The 25,478-nt window shown below is 39.5% G+C and overlaps 1 protein-coding gene across 6 annotated transcripts in view; it reads left to right on the forward strand.

Moving 5' to 3' along the window:
• The window catches only part of ATP8A2 (ATPase phospholipid transporting 8A2), a 329,286-nt gene that overhangs the window by 63,633 nt on the left and 240,175 nt on the right, over positions 1-25,478 (forward strand). For all 6 annotated transcript variants that reach the window (XM_027677856.1, XM_027677860.1, XM_027677858.1 and 3 more), the window contains 11 exons: positions 1,061-1,138; positions 2,765-2,853; positions 3,611-3,655; positions 4,942-5,017; positions 10,786-10,891; positions 12,248-12,330; positions 13,969-14,018; positions 16,105-16,174; positions 17,918-18,002; positions 19,244-19,383; positions 24,188-24,326. In XM_027677856.1, the coding sequence (XP_027533657.1) occupies positions 1,061-1,138; positions 2,765-2,853; positions 3,611-3,655; positions 4,942-5,017; positions 10,786-10,891; positions 12,248-12,330; positions 13,969-14,018; positions 16,105-16,174; positions 17,918-18,002; positions 19,244-19,383; positions 24,188-24,326 (961 nt within the window). The remainder of the gene's footprint in view (positions 1-1,060; positions 1,139-2,764; positions 2,854-3,610; positions 3,656-4,941; positions 5,018-10,785; positions 10,892-12,247; positions 12,331-13,968; positions 14,019-16,104; positions 16,175-17,917; positions 18,003-19,243; positions 19,384-24,187; positions 24,327-25,478) is intronic.

Genomic DNA, 25,478 nt, shown 5'->3' on the forward strand with positions numbered 1-25,478 from the left:
AAAGGCAGGGGAAAGCTCAAAGGATTTATTCTGTATCAGTTCTGTGTTTCACAGGAATTAAAAGATTTAGTCATAGGAACATCCCCTGTGCAAATGATGACTTGCATTGTAGACCTTTAGGATGAGAAAGAAGTGTCAGGTTTTGGTGAAGGAGGTCTCTCTGCTGACTCATGTTCAGTAGTTATCTTTTGAAAACTCTTCAGTACCTTATATCTCCTCTCAACCACAGCAGAGGGAAAGACTAGACTTGTTTGAAGGTGTGGTATTCCTTTTTGTTTTTTTTGGTGGTTGTTGTGGTTTGTTTTTTTTTTTTAGATTCTCTGATATGGATCGTATTTTTGTAGGGAGAGAAGTTGGTGGTGCCTTATGCAACCAAACAGTGATCTTGCTCTGTTCAGGCAAGCTTTGACTTCAGAAATGTCTTTCTCTGGTTGTGGACCAAAAATACTGTAGTGATGTCTCTTAAGCTGAACAAAACCAAGAGGAATACCTTGTGCTAGTATGCGTTTATCCTTGGACTTTCAGTAATATAGCAGGTTCCTAAAAATACAAGTAAATGAGATCTGTCTGTTCCCCGAGCTGCTTATGATGTAGGAGAGATGCTTTTCTGAGAAGTTGCTTTGGTTTGTGTAGCAGCTGTTTTTTTTTACTCACAATAAAATATAGTGACAGAAGAAATTAATTTCATGAAGCCATTCAAATTGTCTTTTCAAGCATAGATGTGGCTAAAGCAACTAATTGTTGTAATTGAAGACATGTGATTAGCATGGCTAATGCCTGTTAAAACTTCTACTGTACCGTGATATTTTTTTTTCCATTGCATCTCTAGTTTGTTAACTATCTTTAGTTAAATCTGGCTTTTCACATGTACATGTAGTATGGAGGTATGCTTTGGAAAGGAGGCACCCATATTCATCCTGGGATGATGTTTGTCTCAAACCTTCAGAACCTCCATTAATGGCATTAAGACAGTCAGAACAAATTGGAGCTGACTAAAAGAATAATGGATAATTCAGTGTTTAATTTTAATAATATAGGTCTAATTTTGCTCTCATTTCAGGACATAGATATGTATTACCCTGAGACAGATACACCTGCAATGGCCAGAACCTCAAACCTTAATGAGGAACTTGGGCAGGTAAGACAACATTTTCTTCAATGTCGTGTTTGTGATTTATTCTGGCAAGATGGAAGGTATGAGAGCAAGCTGCACAAGTCTGCTTTACTCTGTTGCTCCATGGCTCAGGTTAATGGGACATGTTTGTGATTAGTCAGAGTCTTACAAGTAAAATGATAAGATATTGTAGGATTAAATTTAACATAGGCAGTTTTATGCTTGGGAACTGAAACTGTTTCGTATGTTCACTCTAAACTGACTTTTTTTTCCTCGAGGGTGTTGGGGAGATGATCTGCGTTTGTGACTGTCTATACCACAACAGAATGTGTAGGACTAAGCTTGGCTTAAGAGGAGGCCAACAGCCTCAGCCTGTGTTCTTAGTTCTTGATGTTTCTGATTGCTTCACAGGAGATGGAGGTTAAAACAATACGGTTCTATTCATAATTTATACTGTGCTCCTTCAAGAGTTTAGTTTTTCAACAACTTGTAGTTGTTGTAGATTTGTTTATTCTGCAAATGACATTTCTTAAAAATAGAAGGGCTTCCCAAAACAAGCTTACTGGAAAATACGATGTTGCTATTGGAGTTTTGTAGTACCATTGAGAAATCCTAGCTTTTTTCCTTGACCATCAGTCATAGGTCTTTAACTGAACCTCATGAACTTAGTAATTGTGCGATTTGGTATTGAAGACAATGTTTATACATTTAATGTACATAATGCTGTACTCAAGCAGCAGTGTGGAGCATAGCTAAAGGATCACCTAATTAGTACTGTAGTGCACTGTCTTGAATTGAATTGCATTTATTGAGGAAAAGCTTTTTCCAGCTCCATGCAAAATATTTTAGTCTTTAAATTGTTTAACTCCTATGCTAGCACCAATGTTGCTGGTTGAAAATCATACGTGGTACAGAGATACAACGGTGGTATTTAACGTACAATTATTTTTGGTCTGTTGTAGCCCACTGCAGGTGGAAATCTTGAATCTGCTCATGCTCCAAAATGTCATGTTGCTATGTTGAGGTGGCCTTCAAGTTCTACCTGAAAGTCACTAATTCCATTAAGGGGTTATTAGTTTGGGCAGTGCTGACTGTGGCTTTGTGTCTTGCACTTAAGGACTGTTCATGACTGGATACCAGAAAAAGCAGCTTTTGTTTGACTACAGGATACCAGTTGAACATACCCTAGCATATTTCTTGCACTTTACTGCTTATGGGGGGAAAACCACCCCAAACATGTTCTCAGTGATCTTTGGAACATGGAATTTCTTCTGTGTGTTAAATTGTATTGACCCTTCAACAGTCTTAATAGTCTTTGTTTTAATTTCCAGTTTTGCTCTTTGACTTCTGTACAGCTGACAGATTGTTGAATGTCCAGCTGGCACAACCATCTACATCTGTAGTGACCACTCTGGAGCCTTGGCAATTGATACCTACTATTTGAGCTTTTCTACATTTAGAAATCAAGAACAATTAATGCCATTAAACAACGTTCCTTATTATTTTTCTGTAGATCTGGTAGACAAACCAACCTGTAATAAGCCTGCATTGGCCAATATTGTGACATTGAGTAATATGTTTCTTAATCTGTTTTCCACTTTAAGTTTTGTAACTTTACAAGTTGAAAACTAGACTTTTTTTTTCTTCCAGGTAAAATACCTGTTTTCTGATAAAACAGGCACTCTAACATGCAATATCATGAACTTTAAGAAATGTAGTATTGCTGGAGTGACATACGGGTGGGTATGACTCCTTTAGAAACTCTCTAGCTTAATGTGTGCTTACTACTGGTACCGACTTTTATATTTGAAAAGGATTAGAACATTTTGTTCCTCAATTTGTATTTTAGTGTATTTTGTGGTCTTAATTAATAGTTTTCATTTTCATGTCCTGCAGCACAAGTTATGCAAGTCAAACCTGTGGAGTACTTTACATGAAGTAAAGGCAACTTGCTTCCTAACTTACCTGATCCATAATTTAAACAAAAGCAGAAGTGCTAAATAGCCTCTGGCCTTTCAAGAGGGAAGAAGCTGCAGCCCAAGGGTAGCAATTACTAGTCATGTTTGTATGACTTGTTCAGATGAATCAGGATTTTTTTAGAATCGTGTAGCTCTAATTGTAGAGTTTAATATTCCTTGTATAGGGGTACCTACTTAACTGGTTTTGTTCTGCTTCTGTCAAAAGGATCCCTTTGAGCCATGCCAGTACTCCTCAGCACTTGGCCTTTCGAGTCTTGAACACTAAATCTTTGTATTTGCTTAGTTTTAAATGGGTAGTCTTAAGATCTCTGTACAAGTTAACCTTTGAAATTCATGCTGACTAAATTAGATACCTCAAGAGGCAGAAAACTTGATTCAGATGTATGAACAGCTGAACCTATGGTTCCAGCATATGTTTTTGTGTAATGACTCATTGATCTTCTTTTTTTTTTTTTTTTTTTTTTTTTTTTTGGTTACCACAGTGGAATAAATGTTCTTTTCTTTTTCTACTCCTCAGTCACTTTCCTGAGCTGGAAAGAGAACGCTCATCAGAAGACTTCAGGTAAATATATTCCAGGATGTTTGTGCTCTGTATAGCAAAGTGGGTACAATCTATATAAAGACTTTCCAATTTGGGGCTGGAAGAAGCCCAAGGGAGCAATGTGTTTGAGTAAAATGGTCTTTCAGTGGGAGCCTAATGCAGAGCTGGTGGGTGGTGATGGATCTTCTCTGCATAAAGAGGTGGTGTGTGAAGGGGGTGAGGAATGGGCAGCGGCTGGGGTGGCTTGGATGCTAATGCAGTGCTTATTTATAAATGTAGACAGTCAAGTTAAAAGTAAACTGCTTTACACTAACCTTACCCCCTAGCTAGAGACCAGATGTTACTCTTTTTAATCACTAAGTTCAGACATGACAAGGGGAAGAAAAGGGACTTCTTTGTTGAAATGCTATGTTTTAGTAATTAAACTGGGAGAGAGCCTGATATATATAGGTGTATCATGTCAAAAGAATCCTACTCATTTTTATTCAGGACTTTAATGAATAGAGGTAATGGATCTGTTGCATTCCATAGGAACAAGTGAAAACCCAGGGGTGTAACAGAGGTGTCAGTGTAGCACATTTTGATTGTCAGGAAAAGGGGGAAGAGCCAGGGAGAACTGACATGGAGTTCAATGGCAAATATAGGCAAGAAGTGAGTTACTGCCCAAGAAACAGGTAAACACTGAATGCTGTTAGAAGAGCACTTGCTTATGAGCTAAACTGGGCTTCTCCACTGGCACAGATTGTTTTTATTATCATATTTTAGGAAGGTGATACCATGATAGGTTGCTACTTCTACTGAGATGTAATTGCTATTGGTACCTCTTTTCTTCCAATATATTGCTGTTTCCTTTCTTTCCCTGTACATTTTTTTTCTAGTCAGTTCTGTGGAAGTTTCTTTCAGGTACTTATATGGACTACTCAGACTTAAAATCCTCCAGGGTCAACTTGTGAAGCAGAACTCTGACTAGGGAGGGAGCTTAGGGATATTGAACTTTTGATCTGTCTTATAAGCGAGTTGCCTTGAAATCTATTTATTTCAAGTGTGCTTAAAACTGTTTTTGCAACATCTGTCCCAGGAGGTGCATTGACACTTGAATCTTCTCAAATACACTGTCAACGATAACCGTTTCTTGCTGCTGCTCATTTTTAGCACTTTCTGCATTACTTACATGATCTTCTCACAATACTTTCAAGGGCACTGGAGTGTTATTTTTTTTTTTTAAAACTTGCTTCCTGAGAAAATAGTTGAAGTATTAAGATTGGCAATATTGCCACTTGTTTGAATATGCTTGTTTTGCTCTGCAGCCAGCTACCTCCTTCCACGAGTGAATCATGTGAATTTGATGACCCAAGGCTGCTGCAAAACATTGAAAATGATCATGTAAGTCTACTCTTTGAATATCGTGCCTCTTAAATGCCCTATTCTAGGCCTGTCTGGAATTGAATGCAGAACATATCTATTTGTGTGATGAAGTCTGCTCCATGAGTGTGTCATGCAAGCACAGAAGGGATGAAAAGGAATCAAAATAGCTCCCTCCAACGCCTTTCTGCCCACTTGTCTTACTATTGAATTAAAGAAGCAGTGGCATCGATATGGATACCAGCTACCTATAGAACAGCTTCATATATGCTGTCGTATATGGAAGATAATGTTTTTGTAGCAAGTAATGATAGAAATTGTAATTCTTTAAAAGAAAAACTACTGACTGTTCAAACATCTGTCCTGGTAAAATATTGTGTTTAACAGTAACCTATAGCATTAGAAGGTGGTTCTGGTATGAACCTTGCTTTAAGTATTGCAAACGTTTGGAATTTCAGTTATGTAAAGGATGTAAGGGATGAGACTTAATTGCAAATCTAAGCTTAGCATGAGGCTCAGCGATTAGTAATTTTAGCCTAAGTGGTTGAGTCCTTGATATGGTTTGAAGCTGGCTCCCTGCCAAGTCTCCAAACCTTACCACCAGAAGTGTCCCCCCCCCCAACACAAAACAGCTAGACAGCTCAGAAGTCTTTGTTCTTTACATGCTGAGCCTTATGTATCAAGCTTCTGCTTGGGTGGGAACTTAAATGGATAAATACTGTTGTCATTGCGCAGCTGACTGTTGGGCTGAGCACACAGACAGTGGGGAAACTTCTGGCTAGTAAGATGTGCCTTGTGTAGGCCAAAGATGTCCTTCAGAGCCTGACTGTACTGGAGGAATGGGTACCACCCACTGGCACGTGGTGATTTAGCCCAAGATGTGGGAATGCAAGGGCTACATATGGTAGTTTGCTTGGCACGTTCAGGTGTATTTGTCAGACTGTGTCAGTGAGATTAGGGCTGAATTCCATGATAGTGGTAGAGGGAAGGGTCTTTGTAGCTTTTTTGCATTTGGTCAGCTGCTAATGTGCATAAACTGCTTCTTTCTGTTAAACTGCATAGTGTCTTATTTTTCATAGCTAATAGATAGCTGCAGATGCCATTTGCAGATGTCTGACAATTTCTACTCATTTAGTGAACTGAGGTGATAAAACTGAAGTGTTCTAGCACAAGCTGCCTAGTGGGGCTAGGTGGTACTGTACTTAGTTGGGCAATTAATTCCCTTTAAACATTTGACCTTTTGCAGCTGAAGCTTTAAGTGTGATATCTACAAACTCTTAAGTGCTCATTGCTCTGGTCTTGAAGATTTTAGGTTTTTTTTCAGTCCAGTCACAAGTGTTAGTTTAGAGCTGTCTCAGTGCCAAGTAATTTTCTTTCCAGGTTGAAAATAAAAAATTATGTACTTATACTCCCGAGACTGTCTTCCATCTGCTAGAAAGATTTTTAGCATCCTGTGTCAGCTCTAAATTTCATAGCTCTTCTGGGCCACTGGTGTGTAAGGGCTGACTGATAGCCAAGTTCACTCTTGAATAGCAGTTCAAGAATTATTGCCCCATAGGAAATGTTCCAAGGAAAAATAACTTGTCTTGAAAACATGTGGAAGTTTCTCTTGCCTGCTCTGGGATTTTAATGTGGAAGAAAGTACCTAGGTTTGTCTGACTGTGCTTTTTCTTTGGAACTGGTTCTTTTGGATGAACTCTGAATGATGCTGTCTTCTCTGTATAGAGAAAATGGCATAAACTCTTAGTGTAGTGAGAGAGGATCCGTTGTTTTCTAAGATTAGAATGAATGTTTGGTGAATACACTAGGTGGTCTTTATCTTGGTGCTTGCTAGTTGCATATGTGCTATGGAGATGCAAGCCTGTTTGATGTGGGGTTATGTTTTACCTGATGATAGGAGAGCAGGGAAGGAGGTCAAGAAGTGAAGGAACTATAGACTTGGATCTCATCCTGGACTCCTGCATCTCCCCGAATTCTCTCTGAACTTCATCTATGAATTCCAATTTGCACAAGAGCTTTGTTCAATGGTCCCCAAATTCTCTCTTGGCCAAGAAGCAGGAAAGCTGCAAATGCATAAATTGATTCAGTGAGTATGTGTTAGGAGTAGTTTAGCAGCTGGCTTGGCAAAACAGACAACTGTTGTGTTCATGTTGAGCCTTTACGACACTGAAAGTGTTTGTTTAGACCTTGCCAACATGTCTATTTATTTTTGTGAAGTGTGCAGAAACTGAGGCTATTATCTGATCAGGCTTTTCTGAAATGACAGCTATCGTCAGCTGATTTTTAATTCCTTAGGAAAGCAGAACCAGAAAATCATATCACTACTAACTGGGATGAAAAACCGGAATTTGGAATACAGTAGTGCAAAAAGTATGTTTGGGTAGTGAAATCTGGGAGGCTTTAGTTTGGGAAGTAACTGTTGCTTGAAAACTATGCAAACTTGTCATTTTATAGCTCACAACTAAATTGTTAGAGCTTAGTGAGAAATATTTTTCATTTGTCTGCTTTTGTTCTTATTATGTGTGGGACTTTGCTACTGTTGTTCAAGTATAAGACAGTATCTTTAATTATAGGCCATATTTCATTGGTTTTGGACAAGATGAACTTGCATTTAACTCTCTTGCTATTCAAACACTGGTTAATGTTCTCTTTGAGTCTGTGCCTGAAATATCTTGGTCCTCTTTGGTCTTACTGGCTTCTTTGTTCCATGTGCCCAACATGGCTGGATCCTCACACTGCTCTCCAGATATTTTAATGAACTAAACAGTAGGAAGTTAACATCTTTTTCAGATGGTGAGTCATAATTTTCCTTGGTAATCAAGTACATAAGTATTTTTGTAGTTGTCCTTGGCAGAATTTGCCACTTCCTTCTTTGAAGGAGTAGGCTCAAGTTGTTAGACTGTGCTTTAATATCTCATTGGCCATTTCTAGACCATTTGCTCAAAAAAATGTCAGTCCTGCTCATCTGGAGATATTATGAATGGAGGCACTGATCTCATACTGCTACAAGTAAAAGGAGAGGTGAAAAATCTAACCTCACATGCAACTTCCTTGTAATTTTATCAGCTGGCTAGAGAAAAGTAGTTTGTCTTCAGAGTGACAAGGCCCAGATAAGGACATGTGTGACATATGTGCAGTTATGTAGCTCTGCAGAGTGCAGTTTGCTCCCTGAAAAACTGAGGTTTGGCTCAGTGTTTTGATCCTCTGAATAAGGAAGCAAGGAAGGGATAAAAGGTTGTGATGCAGCTTCATGACCAGTGGTCTGTGCCTTGCTTGATAATGGATATTGCTGTGCCTTCTAGATAGCTAAACTTTGCTTTCATGGAGGATAATGCTTTGTAGATAAAAACCCAGAAACTGCTTTCAGAAATAGGAGATTGTTTCAATGTGTATGTGGTTCTTAGCTTGTAGGGGCAGTAAGCAAAATAATTTAGCCACTGGAGTGTATCCCTGGTATAGGTGCTTGTACATGTATTTTTTCATGGATCTTTGGAAAAAAAACCCCAAAACCAGAGAAAGAAGCAATGGCTTTTACCCAGAGCTGTTGCCACATTAGGAGAAAAATGAGGGGAAAAAGGCACTTAAAATGAGAACTACCTATTGGTAGGTCTGATGAAAAAGAGACTAAAATATGCGAACTTTGTTCCAGCTACAGATAAACAGAGGTGGAAAAAATGTGGTGGAAAGAAATAAGGCTGACCTTAACAAATGAGCAGGCAAGAAATGTCTCAGAGACCATCAGTAAGAATTTTACTACTAAAATATCAGAGACTTAATAGAGGAAAATAAATAATAAGGTAGAATCAGTTAACCTGTGGGACTTCTGTCCTGTGCTGGGGTTAACTTGGCATGTTGGAAGGGATGTGTTGCCACAGAACCCATTAATGAATCTTCTGTTCACAGATTTGAAAGTTCCACCCTGATTCATGCCTGTGCAACAAATATTGTCAGTACTGGAACAATATAGAAAGGAAACAAGTGACAGCTGTGCGGAGGAGCTGTTGTGATAAGCTGGGACTCTGGTGATCTGTTGCAACAGAATTGGAAGGTTGCCCTGTAATACATTGTGAGCTGTGAAAGTATCAACACAGCAGCAAATTATGTTGCTAACTTGAAAACATAAATATATACATAGGAAGAATTAAAATCCATGTCATTACTGGAGACAGGTTGTTTCCAACTGATAGAACACATACTGTGAAAGCATGTTAAGGGGCTGGCTGATGAAAGTGTAAGAAGCACATCAAAGGTCTGTAGCAATGGATACTGAAATGAGAATTTGGCAGGCTCTGCATTTTGAGATGGAGATAAAACTTTCCATGATTTCTAGTGAAAGCAAATAGAAGCAGTAACCTCCTGATTGTAATTTGCTGTGGACTTAACATTTTACACACTACTCTCTGATTATATTCCACATGTTCATTTTCTTGAACACAGCCTCTGCACCCCCAGCATGTCACAAGTTACAACTGTTTTTATTTTAGTGGCATGTTACCATACAATTTGGAGGCTTCAATATGCAAAGATAAAGGTCCTGTGTGAAACAGTTACTTTGAAAATCTTCATGATAAAGTAGATGAAGTAAAACAAGGGTATAGGTCTACGATATTCAGTCTTTTTATTCCACTCTTTTCTAATACTCTTACTTTTTTACACATGTTGACATAGTGTATGCCAGCTGACATGGTTTTGTGGCTTTTATAGTAATTTACTTTCTACTCATTAAACCTTGATATTGCCAGTGTGTATCCTCTGCTAATAAAAACTTTACAAACTCTCACAGAATTTTTGCACATAAAAATATCATCTAGCTTCCAAAGTCAAGTAAGGCTTTCTGCAAAGGTAGAACTACTAAGTTCATGTCTGACTCAGTCACTGAGCAAATGGCTGCTGTGACAGAAGACATTGATGCTACCAAGTGTGGATGTTATGGTTACAGCATAACATCCCCCTTATGGGGAAGGGGAACCATGTGTTCACTTCATCTGAAGTGAACTAGTTGTGCCTGGTTTTGAGCTGGGCAGCTGAGTACCATTTCTGACTGCTATGAGACTATAAATACTGTGCCAGAGGCAGGAATAGAGAAGAGGGAAGAGAGGAGTAGGGGACTCAATTTCAAATTGCTATAACTGCAGTTGCCAGAGTTGGCTGATCACAGGCCTGTGATTGAAGTGCTGTAGCATCTTTGCTGAGTTGCAGACCTGGTGTCTATTTAAGCACTTGGGGCTGGCTGTGAACAGTGTTTTATATTCTATGTTCTCATGATGCTAAATGTGTAGGGACCGTTGATTAATTTTATGCTTGGCTGGATGCTGTATTTCTGTGGAAGGGCACATGATGTTGCCTTCTACTGGCTATTCAGCTGCTGTCAGCTCTGGATGTTCATTGCTAATGGAGCAGTTGCATCAAGTTTAATTCTGGTGTGGTTACTGTCACTCTGTTAGGAGCTGCCATAGTAATTTTTCCTGTTGCTAGATTGTCATCAGCTTGTGGCAGATGTCTTCACCTATATGAAGATGGGGGTGCTACAGAACTAATGCTTTTATATTTGGGGAGGTGGGGGAATATTCTGGCTTCACAGCTCTCTTCAGCTTAAGTGAGGTCTTTATTGTTAACACTCTTAATTCATCAATGCTGGCCCTAAACTCTGCTGTCTTGATCTGCTGTAAGTAGAGAACAGAATATTTTTTTTTTTGGTCTGTGATACCTCTGTGGTCTTCTCAGTTTAGTGAATAGATGCCTCAGTCTGTGTGTAATGCTAAACCTCACTCTTCTGGTGTCTTGTCTAGCCCACAGCTGTACACATACAGGAGTTCCTCACGCTGCTGGCCGTGTGTCATACTGTTGTTCCTGAGAGACAAGGAAATACAATCATCTACCAGGCCTCCTCTCCAGGTTGATTGTTGCTTTCTTTTTTGGGAGGGAAGGAGTTGAAGGAGTAGAAGGTAGATGGAAGGGAGGTCCATAAATTTCTGTGAAGATCATTGATTTTGAAAGCATGATGTCCCCCATGATGCTAGCAGTAGGTCTGGCATCTCCTGTCATCAGTACACACTGCTTTTGAATGCCTCCTATGAAACTACAGTGTCTATGATGTTTCTTTAGAGATAGGCTGGGCTCATGCCTTCTGCTCTTGTGAAGCCTTCTACTCTGGCCTTTCTGCAGTGATGAAAAGCAAAATTAGAACTTGGAGTCTGTAGAGCTGATTCATGGAAGTAATTATTTGTTTCTGCATTAATAATTACTTGCTTTATTTGGCAAAAGTACAGACTGTCTTTCTTGATCTAGTAGTATCTGCGTAAAGCAAAATATGGAGCGACCAAGTGCTGATACATGACATGGTATAGCCAATAGCAGAGTCCTGGCCACATTCAGGCCTGCCCTTGACACATTTTTTTTCTCCTTAAAGTTAACACAGAGGTGTTGAAGAGTATAAGCATGGCCAGAATGCAGAACAGTATGACCCTGCTCTCCATCAGTTTTATCTCTGTTAGTGGAGATATTTCTAGAATTGCTGTAGTTGTGTTTTGAGTGAGGAAGCAGTATCATTTCTCATTTACTTCTTAATAGTGTGTCTGAAAAGTAGGGTGAAGAGCCCATATAAGGAAGCTCTGGACAGTGTGATGAACTATGAGGAGACTAACAGTACTGTAGAGACATTAGGGTTGCTTAAATTGGGCACTAAATTCACATGTGTGGTGGTTATGCTTAATGACGCTCCTTAATGAGGCTCTGTAGGTACCTACTGGAGGTCCAAGTGTTGGCTCTGGTTTCAGCTCTGTTATTTGAGCTCCTAATGACACTGCTCCTTTGAGTCTCCAGAAGACAATGCTGTATTTCTATAGCACGTGAACTTAGTACCTTTACAACAGAAAATGGATTAAAAGCATATTGTAGGAATTTGGAGTAACAACATAGGCTTTGATCTTGCTTTCAGAAGAGGTATTTTCCCTTTTTCATGTAGAAAAGTATGACTTCTCCAAAGACAGAGTTTAATGCTTCAGTAGTTACAGGATATTTTATATGGATTGAATACAAAGTTTGTGTAGTTGATGTTACATGGCCTTTGTAGAACTAAGCATTGAACCTTTTTGTGTAAGGATGTGCAGAGCTACTCTAGCAACTGTACACAGGACAGTATATGGGAAAGGGGACTTCTGTTTTGGCAGTCTGGCATATTTAATATGGGTTTTGGAGGCCTCTCTTACATACCGGATGAAATTTAAGCTTTTTGTTTGTTTGTTTTGGCAGATGAAGGGGCATTAGTGAAAGGAGCAAAAAAACTTGGTTATGTCTTCACAGGACGGACTCCGCATTCAGTTATCATTGATGCGGTAAGTGGTAGATGTGCATGGCACAAGCTGCCAAGCTCATGCAGAGCATCAATGTGTCCCGTGTGGCTCCTGTGAGGACCCCTTTCCAGGGTCCTTGTGATGCTTACATGCAAAAGGCTTTTGCACACGGGACGAAATGGTTTTAATCTATCTGAAGATGCAAAGTCCTTTACCCTTCTGTGTGGCACGGGCAATAGGAAGTTGCAAGCTTACATGGGAAATAACAGCAGTTGTGCCTGAAAAATATTTTCCTTGTCTGGGAAGCACAGATGGGAACACTCACATTCAGAAGCAAATTCATGTCTCTGGCTGACTATTATGTTTAGTGGTTACAATTCTTCTAAGTGTTTCATTTCTTGTATTAAAAGGAATTTTTTTTTCTTCTGAGTAAGATGTTCCGCATCTTCTTAAGAAGATGTATCTACTTAACAAGCTCTATATGCAGGGATGCATAGTTAATGGGTTACAGTTGACACAGAGAGTCTCAAACTCATGGGCTACATTCAGACTCAAGTTGCAGTCTAAGCTAAAGTGGCTCCAGATTTATACAGATGCAGCTGGTAGGGTGCTTTTTACAAATGATGGATGTGTTTTCGTCCTTCCTCTTGGGTGTGTTCACTTGCAAATTCCTTGGTACACTGCCAAGATGAGCACTTAAAACACATCTTCTAGGACTTGTCACAAACTTTTAACAATTTCTCAGAAATTACTTCTTAATTTAAAGGGAAAAACTTAGGATGAGCAGTCATCTAGAGCTATCTAGGTGCTTCTCTCCTCTGCAGGAAGAGCCAGGCCTACCTGACTTAGCTTTATACTCCCAGTACCAAGTCAGGAGCGTGGTCAGTCTACAACCAGCAATAAAAGCTGTTACTCCCAGAGGTTCCTGTCCCTCCTCATTGCCTATGTCAGTGGCAGCATGTGTAACGTGGGTCAGAGATGCCTTTTGGTCTTGGGGGTATTGCTGAATTGAGATGTGCCTTGTAGGACATAAGTCAGTACTACAATTAGATTTTACTGCAGCACTTTCTTTAACCACATGCTACAACTACCACTGGAGTTCTGAGACTCCAGTAATTCCTATTACTCCTTCTGTCTGTTATATAACAGGTATGGCAGGTGTTTTGAAATCTTACTCTTTCTTCAGGTAGTTCATGCTCAACCCTAGCAGAGAGTTATTGGTGACAAGAGGAATTTCTCCTCAGTTAACTTTTTTTTGCCACGAAAAATGTAATTAATGTTCTTGTAAATTCAAGTAAAAGAAATGGTTAGGGAGTTCAGTCAAAGGTATTTTAACACCAAATCTGGAGAGCATCTTTATTTTAACTTGGAAAAACACTCACAGCCTGTTGATGGCTGTTAAGAACTAAATATGCAGCTTACGTTTCAGAGCATGCCTATAGTTTTGGAGTAAGATATTGATTCCGTTGTAATGGTGTAGCAATAGTAAATGAAGGATGCCACAATACTGAATGTTGAAGCAAGTTCATTAAATTGGACTCTGCGTGCTTTAACCAGCAGAGGGAGCCATTGCCACATTTATTTATACTGGGTTGTGTGAGAGACACCTGACCAGCTTGTTTGCACGTGTAAGAACACAATGTGCATTGTACTTACAGTAGTACACGCTTTCTTTTGTAGCTGGGGAAGGAGAAAACCTTTGAAATTCTTAATGTGCTGGAGTTTTCCAGGTGAGTTTTCCTCTAATATACTAAATGCAGCATAAGAATACCATTCTTGTAAGTGTGTTATTGAGATAAAATTGAGATAAAAAAAGATACAGCTGATGCAGTAAAAAAGCAGAACTTCATTAGTTCTTGTTCTGCCCCTTCATCTTCTCATTTCTGATGTAGGATGAGTACAGAGCTGGTGGCTGTTGGCATGTGAGCATGAAACTCTTCCTTGCCACTGCATCTCGATTTATTGAAAAGTTGCTGCTCTGGAAGTGTTTTGTTGTAACTCGTGGATATCCTTACGTGTTACTTGTCTTCTTGAAGAACATACTTTGAGATCATGCTTTTACAGATCTTCTGTAAATTACTTGTTTTTGAGTAGATGGAAACTACAGCTGGAGGTGCCCCTTCTTAACAACCGCTCCAACTGTGAAAATATAAACATTGCAAGCACTTGGAGCATGTCAGGCTCATTAGGATGGGCATTGCTTGCATAGCAAGAAGCTTTGTTTGATGAATTGGACCCCTAAACCACTGGAGATGATTTTCTTTGTCAGTTGATAAAAGTTATATCAGTTTGGATGGTGCTAGTCAGCAGCCTTTTTTGGTTTGTTTTGTTTTTTTTTTTCTACTCTTACTGTGGATTAAAGCCTTGAACTCTTGTCTTCTGCTGTCTTTGAATTGGCTGGTCTTGCTCAAAAGGACTAGGTAAAATTAAAGGTGGGGAATATTAGGGTAGGCAGCTTTTCTTGTGTGCTGGCTTCCTTTGAAGGTTATTCTTGACTACTTTGCCCTTTCCTACTACATAATGTAGCTATGTAAGCTCTAGAAGAGTCTTTGGGGTTTTTGGCAAGCTGACCACAGTACCCTGATGTCTATAACAGGAATAGCTGTAGCCTACTTGCAGCAGAAAAAAGCTATCTTACTTTTGCACTGCGTGTAGCAACTTCCCACGTGACTAGCAAGGAAGTTCCTACAATTAGATTTCAAAAAGCATATGGAAGTTTCCCAGTGTCATAAGCATGTTGCAGAAATTCTGGCCACAGCTAATTGCTGCCCTTCTACCCCCTCTTTAGAATGTCTCAGAAAGGATTGTTTTATCTTATGATACGTGCTTGCGTACTTACACGTTGCTCTTGACCTCTGAAAAGAGACTAGATCTCCCAGAGCAACTTCAAGAGGAGAAGGAGGATTGCTCTACACTCTGATCTGTTTGTACACATTGGCAAAAAGTTGTCCTTTTGCTAAGGAAAAGGTTTATACAAAACCACATGTTCCTAGGGTTTCCTTGATTGATGAGAGTTGATTTGCTTGTGTCTGCCTCTTACAAGTTGTGTTGTGTTTTTTCTAGTACATCTTTTAAAGGAGAGATTACTAAATAAAATGCCAAAAATTGTCTTTTAAAAAAACCTATCCTTGCCTATGTTCTTATGTTAAATGTCTATGTACAGTATGCTACCGTCCACCTTTGTTATTTTTAAGATACATGCCAGGCTTGACTGTCTTGATAAGCAGCCTTGCTCAGGATGTTTGGCTTCCTTCTGCATAATTGCAGCTATACAGGTCTAAGTAGACCAATATAAAGAACCTATGGGGAGGCCAAGAACTGGTCTATACCATAATTCCATTCTATGATGTTTCTGCTTTCTTTTGAGTTAGGAAGTTAAGTAACTGCCCTTGACAGTGGATGGTTGTTTCAATGTCTGTTATGCATATAATAAAGATACATCCAGCCTTAATGATTCTATTTCTAGAGTGAGTTCCCAAAACAATTTCGCTAGAGGAATAAGAAAAAGTTGAAAGTAAATGTGGCTCCCATTTTTTCCAGAGCATTTTATCCTATCTTGCTTTTTCTTGCTCACATTTGGGTGTAAGTCTGTGTTCTGGTTAAGTGCTTGCCAACAGGAGCCATAGGGCTGAAGCTGGAAATGGGCAATTTAGTATTTCTCTCCTTGCTGTCAAGGGCTGTGTGATCTTAAGTTACTATTCTTATATCTCATCATATCTCAGATGCACTGAACACATGTGAGAAAATTCACTGGCTAGAACAGGAATTACTCTTGATCGCTTTGACTAATGAAAGTAAATATTTTTTTTTCACTAGCAACAGGAAGAGAATGTCAGTGATTGTTCGAACTCCAGCAGGACAACTACGTCTCTACTGCAAAGGGGCTGTAAGTAATTATGCTGCCTAATGGAGAATTAACAGTACCAGTTATTGTTTCAACAGCTGTGGCTGATGCTGGCATTTCATATCTCATACATAATACCTGTTAGCTTTCTGTTTAAGGCCAAGTGATTTAAGAGAGCTGTCATTCTTCTTCTGACTCCTTTTGCAGGCAGGAAGATTGCTAGGCTTTCTACTGCCCAGTTAAAATCCTGAAACTAATGGGAGCAGTACCTTTTACTTCAGCAAAGTCAAGATTTCACCCCGCTGTGCTGTGGGAGTTCAGGAGCTGGACTAAATGCTGTTGTCTGAATTTATAATATTAAAATCTGTTCTCAAGTCGTTGGCTGTTGGTCTGGCTCTCTTGCACCTCTGCACCTGCTGTTTGTCATCATGACTTGCTCCATGTTGTGCTTCTGTCTCCACTGACAAGAGCAATAACTTACCACAGTATAAAGTCTGCAAAACTAGTGTTGTCCACAGCCAGAGAGTCATTCTAATGTCAGTGGAAAACTATGGACCTGGTTTTTTTTCAACAGGGAAAAAGTATTTTTGACTTCTAAGGATCTGGTTTACTTGAATTTGTCCTGACATATAGGTCTGGGTGCGTTGCTCTATTGCTTCAGTTTACCTCCTCTGATTTGATAAAGATGTGCTGGCTTCATGCTGGAGTAGTGAAAGTGTATTAAGACCACTACCATTGTGCAGTAGTTGTATGTCTAGTAGGACCACACAGACTTGCAACTGCTTGTTGTTCATGCTATGCCTGAATTCACACTATTTTTTGGAGTGTGGCACTGGAGGGGATGGAGAACAGGAGAGTTTGTAGTACAAAATTTCATATTGTCTTCCATATGAGCAGCCTTAGATGTACTAACAGAGCAAAAGTGTTGCAGTAATTAGTGTAATCTGGTGGTTTGTCTGCTGCATCTGCTACTCATCTGAAATGTAAGTTAACTGCCTGTTTTGCATTAACTGTTGCACATTCTGGTAGTCATCCTCTGTCCAGTTGCTTCCATAGTAAGTTGGTTTGTATGCCTATCCCTAATCAGTGCTTGATGTAGGCCTGTTTACTTAGTTTAAGAGCATATGTATGAGTAAAAGTAGGGTTTCTGTGTTTTACATGTTTGTAACAACTTGTTCTGGTAGTTGCAGAATAAAATCCAGAGACTCTAGATACGATGGTGCTGTATTTTGATTGCAGCTTTTAGCCTTTTCAATTGTCCTTTGATTCAGTGATGAAGAAAGCTGTTGCAGGAGGAAGGTTGCTTCTACTTGCTTTCGCAGTAGAATGAGATCAGTGTTTCTGCCTCTTAATTTTTAACATCAATGGGAATCTTTTCTAGAAAGGAGGGATTGCAGGAAACTCTTCTTCTGCATGCGAGTACAGTATGTGCTGAACTTAAGACCAGACAGTTACTCTCTGAAAATCAATAGATTGTCTTATAACTTAGAGAGAAATGTTTTGTACTGCCCAATAATGGTGACCTTTTTATGGAAAGAAGGGGAGAAGGGCAGAGTGTACTTCTATCCTCGTTATTTAAAGTGGATGCAGTATTCCTGCCACTGGGCACAACCTAAATGACTTAATCAAATCAGAATCTCTAAAACCCAAATGTATTACTTTTAAATATAGTCTTGGTTTTGATATTAGTAAGTCCATGAAGGTTGCTTCACTTGAGCTTGTAAATACACAAATGGAAACTTCATATGTAGACTTACTCTGTTGTAATGAATTTGGTTTTAATAGGATAATGTAATTTTTGAGAGGCTTTCAAAAGATTCCCAGTATATGGAGCAAACACTGTGCCATCTTGAATACTTCGCAACAGAAGGTAAGAAAAACAGCATGCACTGAGAATTCAGTTTTATCAAATTACTTGCAGCATCTTCTGCATTGTCTAAGATAAGCAGTGTCAAATAAGATGATTATGAAGATAAATCAAGAAGTGTGTAATCAGCAATTTAACAACTGTAAGATGACTTTAAGACTAGAGAGGTTTTTGTCCTGCTTCTGTGTGATTTCAGTAGGGAAGTGGAAAAGATGGTGTTCTCTGTGTCCATGATGAAGGGAAAAGGTATAAGTTGTATTGCCCAGAATAACTCAACTACACTGGAGTTAAAGTTGTAAAAGTTGAATGCCAAAGTCCCTGGCTTTATGAAGCAGAGTGATAATCTGAACATGCTGGGAAGCCTTGTAGACCAAGGCATCAAAGATGACCTGAAATGGTCTATAAGGCCTTTGGTTGATGTAACACCTCTGTTCACAAGGAAGCACTTGGCTTTGTTCCCTCTTCTGCAATAGCATAAGATATTGTGCTATAGTAAAACCATGAACCAGCAGTTTTCTTCCTAAATCTGAAAACGTCAGCTTTTAAATATATATTTTTTTGCAGACTCCCACGTTCCCAGTAATGAAATTTTTGTATTTAGTGGCACACACACATTTCTGTTTGATTCATGCTAGGGAAAAAAATCATTACTTCTCTATGTAAATTTTTGTCAGTGGTGTAATAAGTTGGTTTTCATGCTTCATGGACCCTATTCACTGTATCATACATGTCTAACTCCCATTATTAATGTGAATTAGATTTATACACTGAAGGAGTCTTCCTAAAAAAAAACATGGACGATGTGGTATGTTTGACTAAGTGACATCTCCAGTCACAGTATGTAACCAGTTTTTTAATTTGATCTTAAAAATACATGAAAGCAAGGCTTGTTTTCATGCTCACTTAAAAGGTTAAAGATGACACTTTTGTTGGTCAAGTATGGCTAGATTGCAATAGTGGAAGTCAGGGACTGGAGACATCTAAGTTTTTACCCATTAGACTCTTGATTTGCACCAACATTAGTAATGAAATGAGCCAGACTTTTGGTTTACATTTGTGGAAATTTAAGTGCTTTAAAAATGTCGAGGGAGATTTTGTGGAATCCAGAGTTTAACAATCTGTGTTAATAGCTCCTGTTGTTCCAGTGAGAGGCTGGAATTTAGCGTTCATTAGGGCATTAATGATTTGCTGATAATTTTACTGTGTAATTTTACTGTGGGTAATGGCTGCCTTATGTTTCGTAGGTCTGAGGACATTGTGCATTGCTTATGCAGATCTGTCAGAGAAGTCTTACAGAGAGTGGTTGAATATCTACAATGAATCCAGTACAGTTCTGAAAGACAGAACTCAGAAGCTGGAGGAGTGCTATGAGATCATTGAAAAGGTGAAACATACTTCTTTGATTAGATGCGGGTTTCCTTATATGTATATTTTTCAGTGGAATTTGGGCTTTATACAATAAAATAAACTGTTAATTTTGTAGATGAGAAACTGAAAAGGTGTTCTTAGATGGCAGCCTGTTCAGTCCATAGATCTCTCAAGTTTTAATTTGTAAGTCTGAGACAAACTTACACATAAAAGAAAATAATTTCTACTTATAAAAGCTTTTCAGACACATTTTTTATCTTCCTTTTTTGTGTAAGATTTTTGTAACTTGATAAAGCTAATGTATAAAAATCGTTGTGTTGCACCAAATGTCCATGTACTAGTATATGAAGAAATGCACTGCTTTTCATACAGCAGTCACAGTTCAGGTGCTCTGAAGGCTTCATTGTAGGCACAATGAAGTCCTTACCAAAGCGTGTAGTTGCATGGACTGAAAAAAGGTGGATAAACTGCACTCCATGAAAATTGCAGAGCTCTTAGTTTTGGAAGGGAAACGTAGGTACTAGAGAAGCAATTTGAAATGGAAAGGCTGATCCCACAAAGAATTAAATGTTAAAATGCCAACACTAGGGGCCAGTGTTTCCCTGAGCCTTGTTGGTCTTGCTGCTTTCTGAAATGCTGGTAGTCGCACTCCTCACCTACACGTGTTCACGCTCTTCCCCCTTGCTCCAGGTATTTCGCTCTCATTTTATTTAGTGGTTTCTTTAAAACGTGCTTTGAACTTCAATTTATTTTAAAATTAATATTAAAAATGCTGCTTAAGTTCTGGAGCATTCTTGTTTATTGGGGCAGAATCATAGAATGGCCTGGTTTGGAAGGGACCTTAAAGATCATTGAGTTCCAAACTTCTGTGATGGGCGGGGACACCTTTCACTAGACCAGGTTGCTTAGAGTTCAATCCAAACTGGCCTTGAATACTTCCAGGGATGGAACATCCATGAGGAGGTTGAGACTAGGATGGGAGTTAACTGTCACAGGGTAACAGAAAAGCTCCAAGAACTTTTTTGACAAGAGCTGAAGATTGAGTCTTTGTTTTCAAAGTAATGCCTAAAAATCTTCTTTTGTGTTACAGTGTGTCAGTAACAGTGGCTGTCCAATCCTTAATTCTGGGTAGCTCCTTTCAGCGTTCTGCTTCTTGCGCTGTGCTCTTGTGCTCCTCTGTCACTGAGGTGAAACATGAACATGGCTTTAACTTAACTTTAAAGTGTGTTCTCAAACCTTAGATAATTTTTGGTCATCTACCTTCCGCCTTTTTTCACAATTCAATATCTTGAAAAAAGGGGAACCCACATATGGGTTTTAGAATTGGAGTTTTGGACTTGGTACCATATTGGCAAGAACTATCCACTGTATGCCTTTCCTGTTATTGTTTGCTTGCTGGTCATACCAAGGAATAGGGTATTTCCAGATAAACTGGCTTGTGGCTGTGACATAAAATACAATGTATTTTAACAGGCTGATTTTTTTTTTTTTCATCTAAGAGCTCAAATTGAGAGCAAGAGAGCTACTTTGTCAGTCTGAGTGTTGAAATGACTGGATCATAGTACAAGTGCACATATAGAGACAAATTTGAACTGGCTTCCTTCCCCAACTGTACACTGGTTGAGAGGGCTTTGGTGAGCGCAATAGTAACTCTCCTGCTCAGGTAGCTCAGCCATGCTGATCCCTGTGCTGTCATGTTTAGCTGTTTAACAAGTGATTTGGGGAAAAAAAGACAATCTACAATTGCACACTTGGATTCTGTTTGTAGCAATATTGAGAGCATTTGTAGGGCTTAACGTTTCATTGGGAGGCTATAGGGTACTAAAGCAGGAGAACTTGAATGAGCTGATTCTGCTACCTTTACCAGGTGAATATCTGATAACAAAAATGAAGCTTTATCAAGACCTGCAACTAATGCCAACTTACACACCTGTATGAATAACAATTTACTCTTCTGTTCTTATGGTAGTTTGAAACTCTCAAGAATCTAATTTTTAAGTTCAAGCCCCCCTCCCACAGTTTGCCCCTGTGAGAGGGTTTAGTGATGGTATGGACTTGATATCTTTTTCACCTCATGTGGAGAGTTTTCAGACAAAACACAACCATTCGTTATTGGGGGAAGGGGAAAATATTTACAAAGGTTTATTAACACACATGTATATATATATCTATATTGAATTAAATTTCTCCTTTTCTTCAATAGAAGTCCAAGAAGAAAAGAGAAAAGTCTTTCTGTCACTTCTCAGGCCCCAGTTCCTTCATTTCAGTTTTTGTGGCACTGGTTAGTGTCCTTCATTTTCCCGAGGCAGCAGATTTAAGTATGGCAGTCAGGATTTTGGTTCTTACTTTGTGGAAATTCCAACCCCAAGCCTGAGCCTTTGGGGGATTTCCTTGTAGATCTTCACTCCTCTTGGGGTAGAACATTGAAGGCAGCTTTCAGTTCAGTCTCACCAAAGCTCTTTTGCTCTGTCTCAGCTCGCTAGCATGATAGAAGCAGTAGCAGCAGAGAGCACGGCCATCTGCCCCGCGTTCCATCCTGGCTCAGCTCTCAGGATGACTCCAGGTTTTTTAGCTGCTTTCCCTTTCTCTCTCTAGCTGCTGCTGCATTTTGGGACTCCCTAAGGGTTTGGAAGTCCACCCCTCTTCAGGAAGTCTCTGGGTTTGGGAAAGTTATACAGTCTTACCCCAAACCAGCTCTCCTCTGTTTTCCTCTGTTTTGTTGCCAGTTCTCCCTCCTGCAGGAACATCTCTGCATTTTTCAGCTGGCTTCATGTTATCTCGTTGCTACTGGCTATCTTTTTGGCTTTCAACCATCGCTGTCTCTGTTCAGGGCTGCTCCGCTGCCGATTTCAATGTCTTCTGCTGCTGCTGCTGCTGCTGACAGTAAGGAAACTCTTCCAGCTCTTGATTACGGGACCCGGTCCAGCTTTGACACTATACCGGGTCTCCCGTAGCCTCAGCTGGGGGCCCCAGAGGGGCTCACTGGCCCCCTGCCTCCTCGTGGCTCAGATCATGGCTACCAACCTACCAAAACTATCTTCACCACCTTCTCTTCTGTTTCTGTGGGTATGTAATTTCCGTAGGGCGCATGTGAACCTTTGGTTGGTCCAGTATTATCAGTGGGGCAAACCATTATTGCCCCAGAGAAAAGGTTTTTCAAACCACCACAGTTCTTTAGGCATCCATAGATTCATGCAAGCAGAAGCTGCTTTAATGCCCTCTTCATGGTATCATAGAAGGGTTTGAGTTCAAAGGGGCCTTTCAAGATCATCTAGTTCTAACCCCCCCCATCATGGACAGGGACACGTTTCAGTAAACCAGGTTCCTCAAATCTCTACCCAGCCTGGCCTGGAACACTTCCAAGAATGGGTCATCCACCTCTTCTCTTCGCAACCTATTCAGTGTCTCACCATCCTCATCTTTTTCAGTTTAGAAGCATCACCTCTTGTCCTGCCACTTCAGCTGTCTTTCTCCATATTTTGTATAAGCCCACTTTTTATATAGAAAGGTCACAATAAGGTCACCCTGGAGCCTCATCATCTCCAGGCTGAACAACAGTAACTTTCCTAACTACTTCTGTTCACTTCATCTGTCTTCATTTCTGTTGAATAATTTTAGTCTCTACCAAGAATAGAAGCTGTTACTTTTTCTGTGTAATTACTGAAGTGATACAGTATACCTGGGGACCCCTGGTGGCCTAGTGGTTAGCATGCAGGACTCTCACCTCTGCGACCCAGGTTCGAATCCCAGCCAGTCCCCCGGGCAGATGGAGCCCGTTAGCCCTGTGAGGCCATCCATCTATGAGAAGGTCACTCTAAACAAACCTACGTCCTGAGGACTTCACTGCCATTGTCCAAGCTTGCTTGGCCCCGGCAGATGAACCTTAGGATTAAAGGGTGGGCTCAGTTCAGCGCAGGCTGTGTCTCACCTAAAAAATCCATTGCGCAGGCTGGAAAGGTAAAAAGACCTTTCCCCAAATCTTCGTTCACGAAGACTGGCCATTATTATTACAGTATACCTAAACTCAATTTATATCAATTTATGTTAGACTGAAGATCTTTGCATGTCTAAGGAATCGTTAATATGTTTTTAAAGGTAAAATTGAGTAGACTGTACCATTTGACAAGGTTTATTTCTTAGCTGTTTTTTCTGCCTCACTTTTTTTTCTGTAAGGTAACCATATCTCTTCAAGAAATTACTGTAGAATTGCTTAAGAATATGGCAAACTCTGTAGTTTTAAATTTGTTGTATGAGGTATATTTTTCTGGCAGACATCTGTACATTGACTAGAGATACTTGGATTGATTAATGTTCATACCACTTGTATTACTTAAATGTAGTGATTATATCCATAAATAGTTGCAATAATTTTTGCTTTTAGTGATTGTATCCAGTCTGTATGTACATTTTATGGACAGAAATTAGTTTAAATGATGTGATGCCAAATGACTTGTTTTGTGAGCTTAAATACATAAACTGTGACCACTCATCATGTTGCTATGGTGATTAGTGAATGCTCTAGTATATACGTTCATCCATAGGTTAGCTTTGAGTTTTAAAACTTCAATTAATTATTCTTGAAATGTTGCCATCTTTCTGATCAAAACACTCTGTTCCATTCTGTACCTCCTGCAATGTGAATTGTGTGCAGAGGAAGTAGAATAGCCACACCAGACATTTACTGTAGTAAATATTGCTTGTCAAAATGCAGTATTAACGAGACACAACATGCTGTCTTAATTCTGTTTTGAGTGTGTTCCACACAGAGGTTTATCTTCAGAAAACAATCCCTCAAATTCTTTTTTTTTTTTTTTTTTCAGGATTTGCTGCTTCTTGGAGCTACAGCCATTGAAGACCGCCTGCAAGCAGGTGTTCCAGAAACAATAGCCACACTAATAAAGGCAGAAATTAAGATATGGATTCTGACGGGTGACAAACAGGAAACAGCTCTCAATATAGGTATCCATCCTTCTGGTTACTCTGAATTTGTCTGATACATAGCAGGTTACATGCAAGATGTGCTGTGTGGGATTTTAAACAAAATCAGGCCTGCTTCATATAGGATGGTTCCTCTGTAGCAAGGCATGACTTTGGAGAAGGGGGTTTTTAGTGAAATCTTCACTATGAGTGTTGGGCTGTATTCAAATGTTTTGGTTTTTAAGGCAAAAGGGACATTTCTGCTCTTGATTAGGTGCAGTTCTTTTATGGAGTGAATATATGTAACTCTGCTTTCTGATGGCAACCGAAGAGCTCAACCAGACTAATGTTTCCGGTATTCTGTACGTTGTATGAAACTGATTTAGAGTTTCTTTTTTCTTACTGACTGCCTTTTGTAGGTTTAATAGAATTTGGGATATGATGAGAAATATGGTAATGCAAAGTGTGTAGATTACAGTTTCTTGCAAACTGTGTCTGTGAAAGGGGGTGGAAACTTGAATAATTGACCCTGATGGTACATCTGTTAGTACATTGTGATTGTTAGTGCAAGTGTGTTGCTGCTGATGCTCGCTATTGAGTGTGTGTGTGTGTATGGAGATCAATATTGGTTGTTTTATTGATGTATAATCCAGGTATCTTTGTCTCAACCTTGATGCATCCTGGTTTACAGGCTACACCCTTTGTAATGTGAAGAACCCCCAATGTGCAATGATGTGAAAAGAAAGTACAAATTCAAGGGTTTATTAGACAGGTGTGCTTCTGTACTGATGGAATACAGTGGTAACCTAATTAAGACATAGGTGTTTATCTGGTTACCTGTTTTTGCAGCATAAAACTGGAGAATTTTAAGCATTTGTAAGTTTAGGTTTGTTATTAGAAGCAGCCCTTAAACATTACATTCCTTTTTAGGTCATAAATGTGTCTGATAACAGTTTATATTCCCAACACCTATCCAACACCAAGATTTTTACTGTAGGAGTGGACTGAACTGGAGGTTGACATTGTAATTTCCATTCTGTTGCGATTAGATGCTGTGCTCTCTAGCACTTCTGCTACCGTGCTAGTCTTGCATTGGATATGCCACATGAGTAGGTCAAGTAAACACTCAAAACTCAAATCCTTCAGCCCTTTTCTCAGTGGGGATGCTTTCAAGGTGGGTAACCTGGGTAGCAG

This window comes from Neopelma chrysocephalum, unplaced genomic scaffold (assembly GCF_003984885.1).
Source record: "Neopelma chrysocephalum unplaced genomic scaffold, ASM398488v2 Primary Assembly neopelma1_43, whole genome shotgun sequence".
Classification (NCBI taxonomy): domain Eukaryota; kingdom Metazoa; phylum Chordata; class Aves; order Passeriformes; family Pipridae; genus Neopelma; species Neopelma chrysocephalum.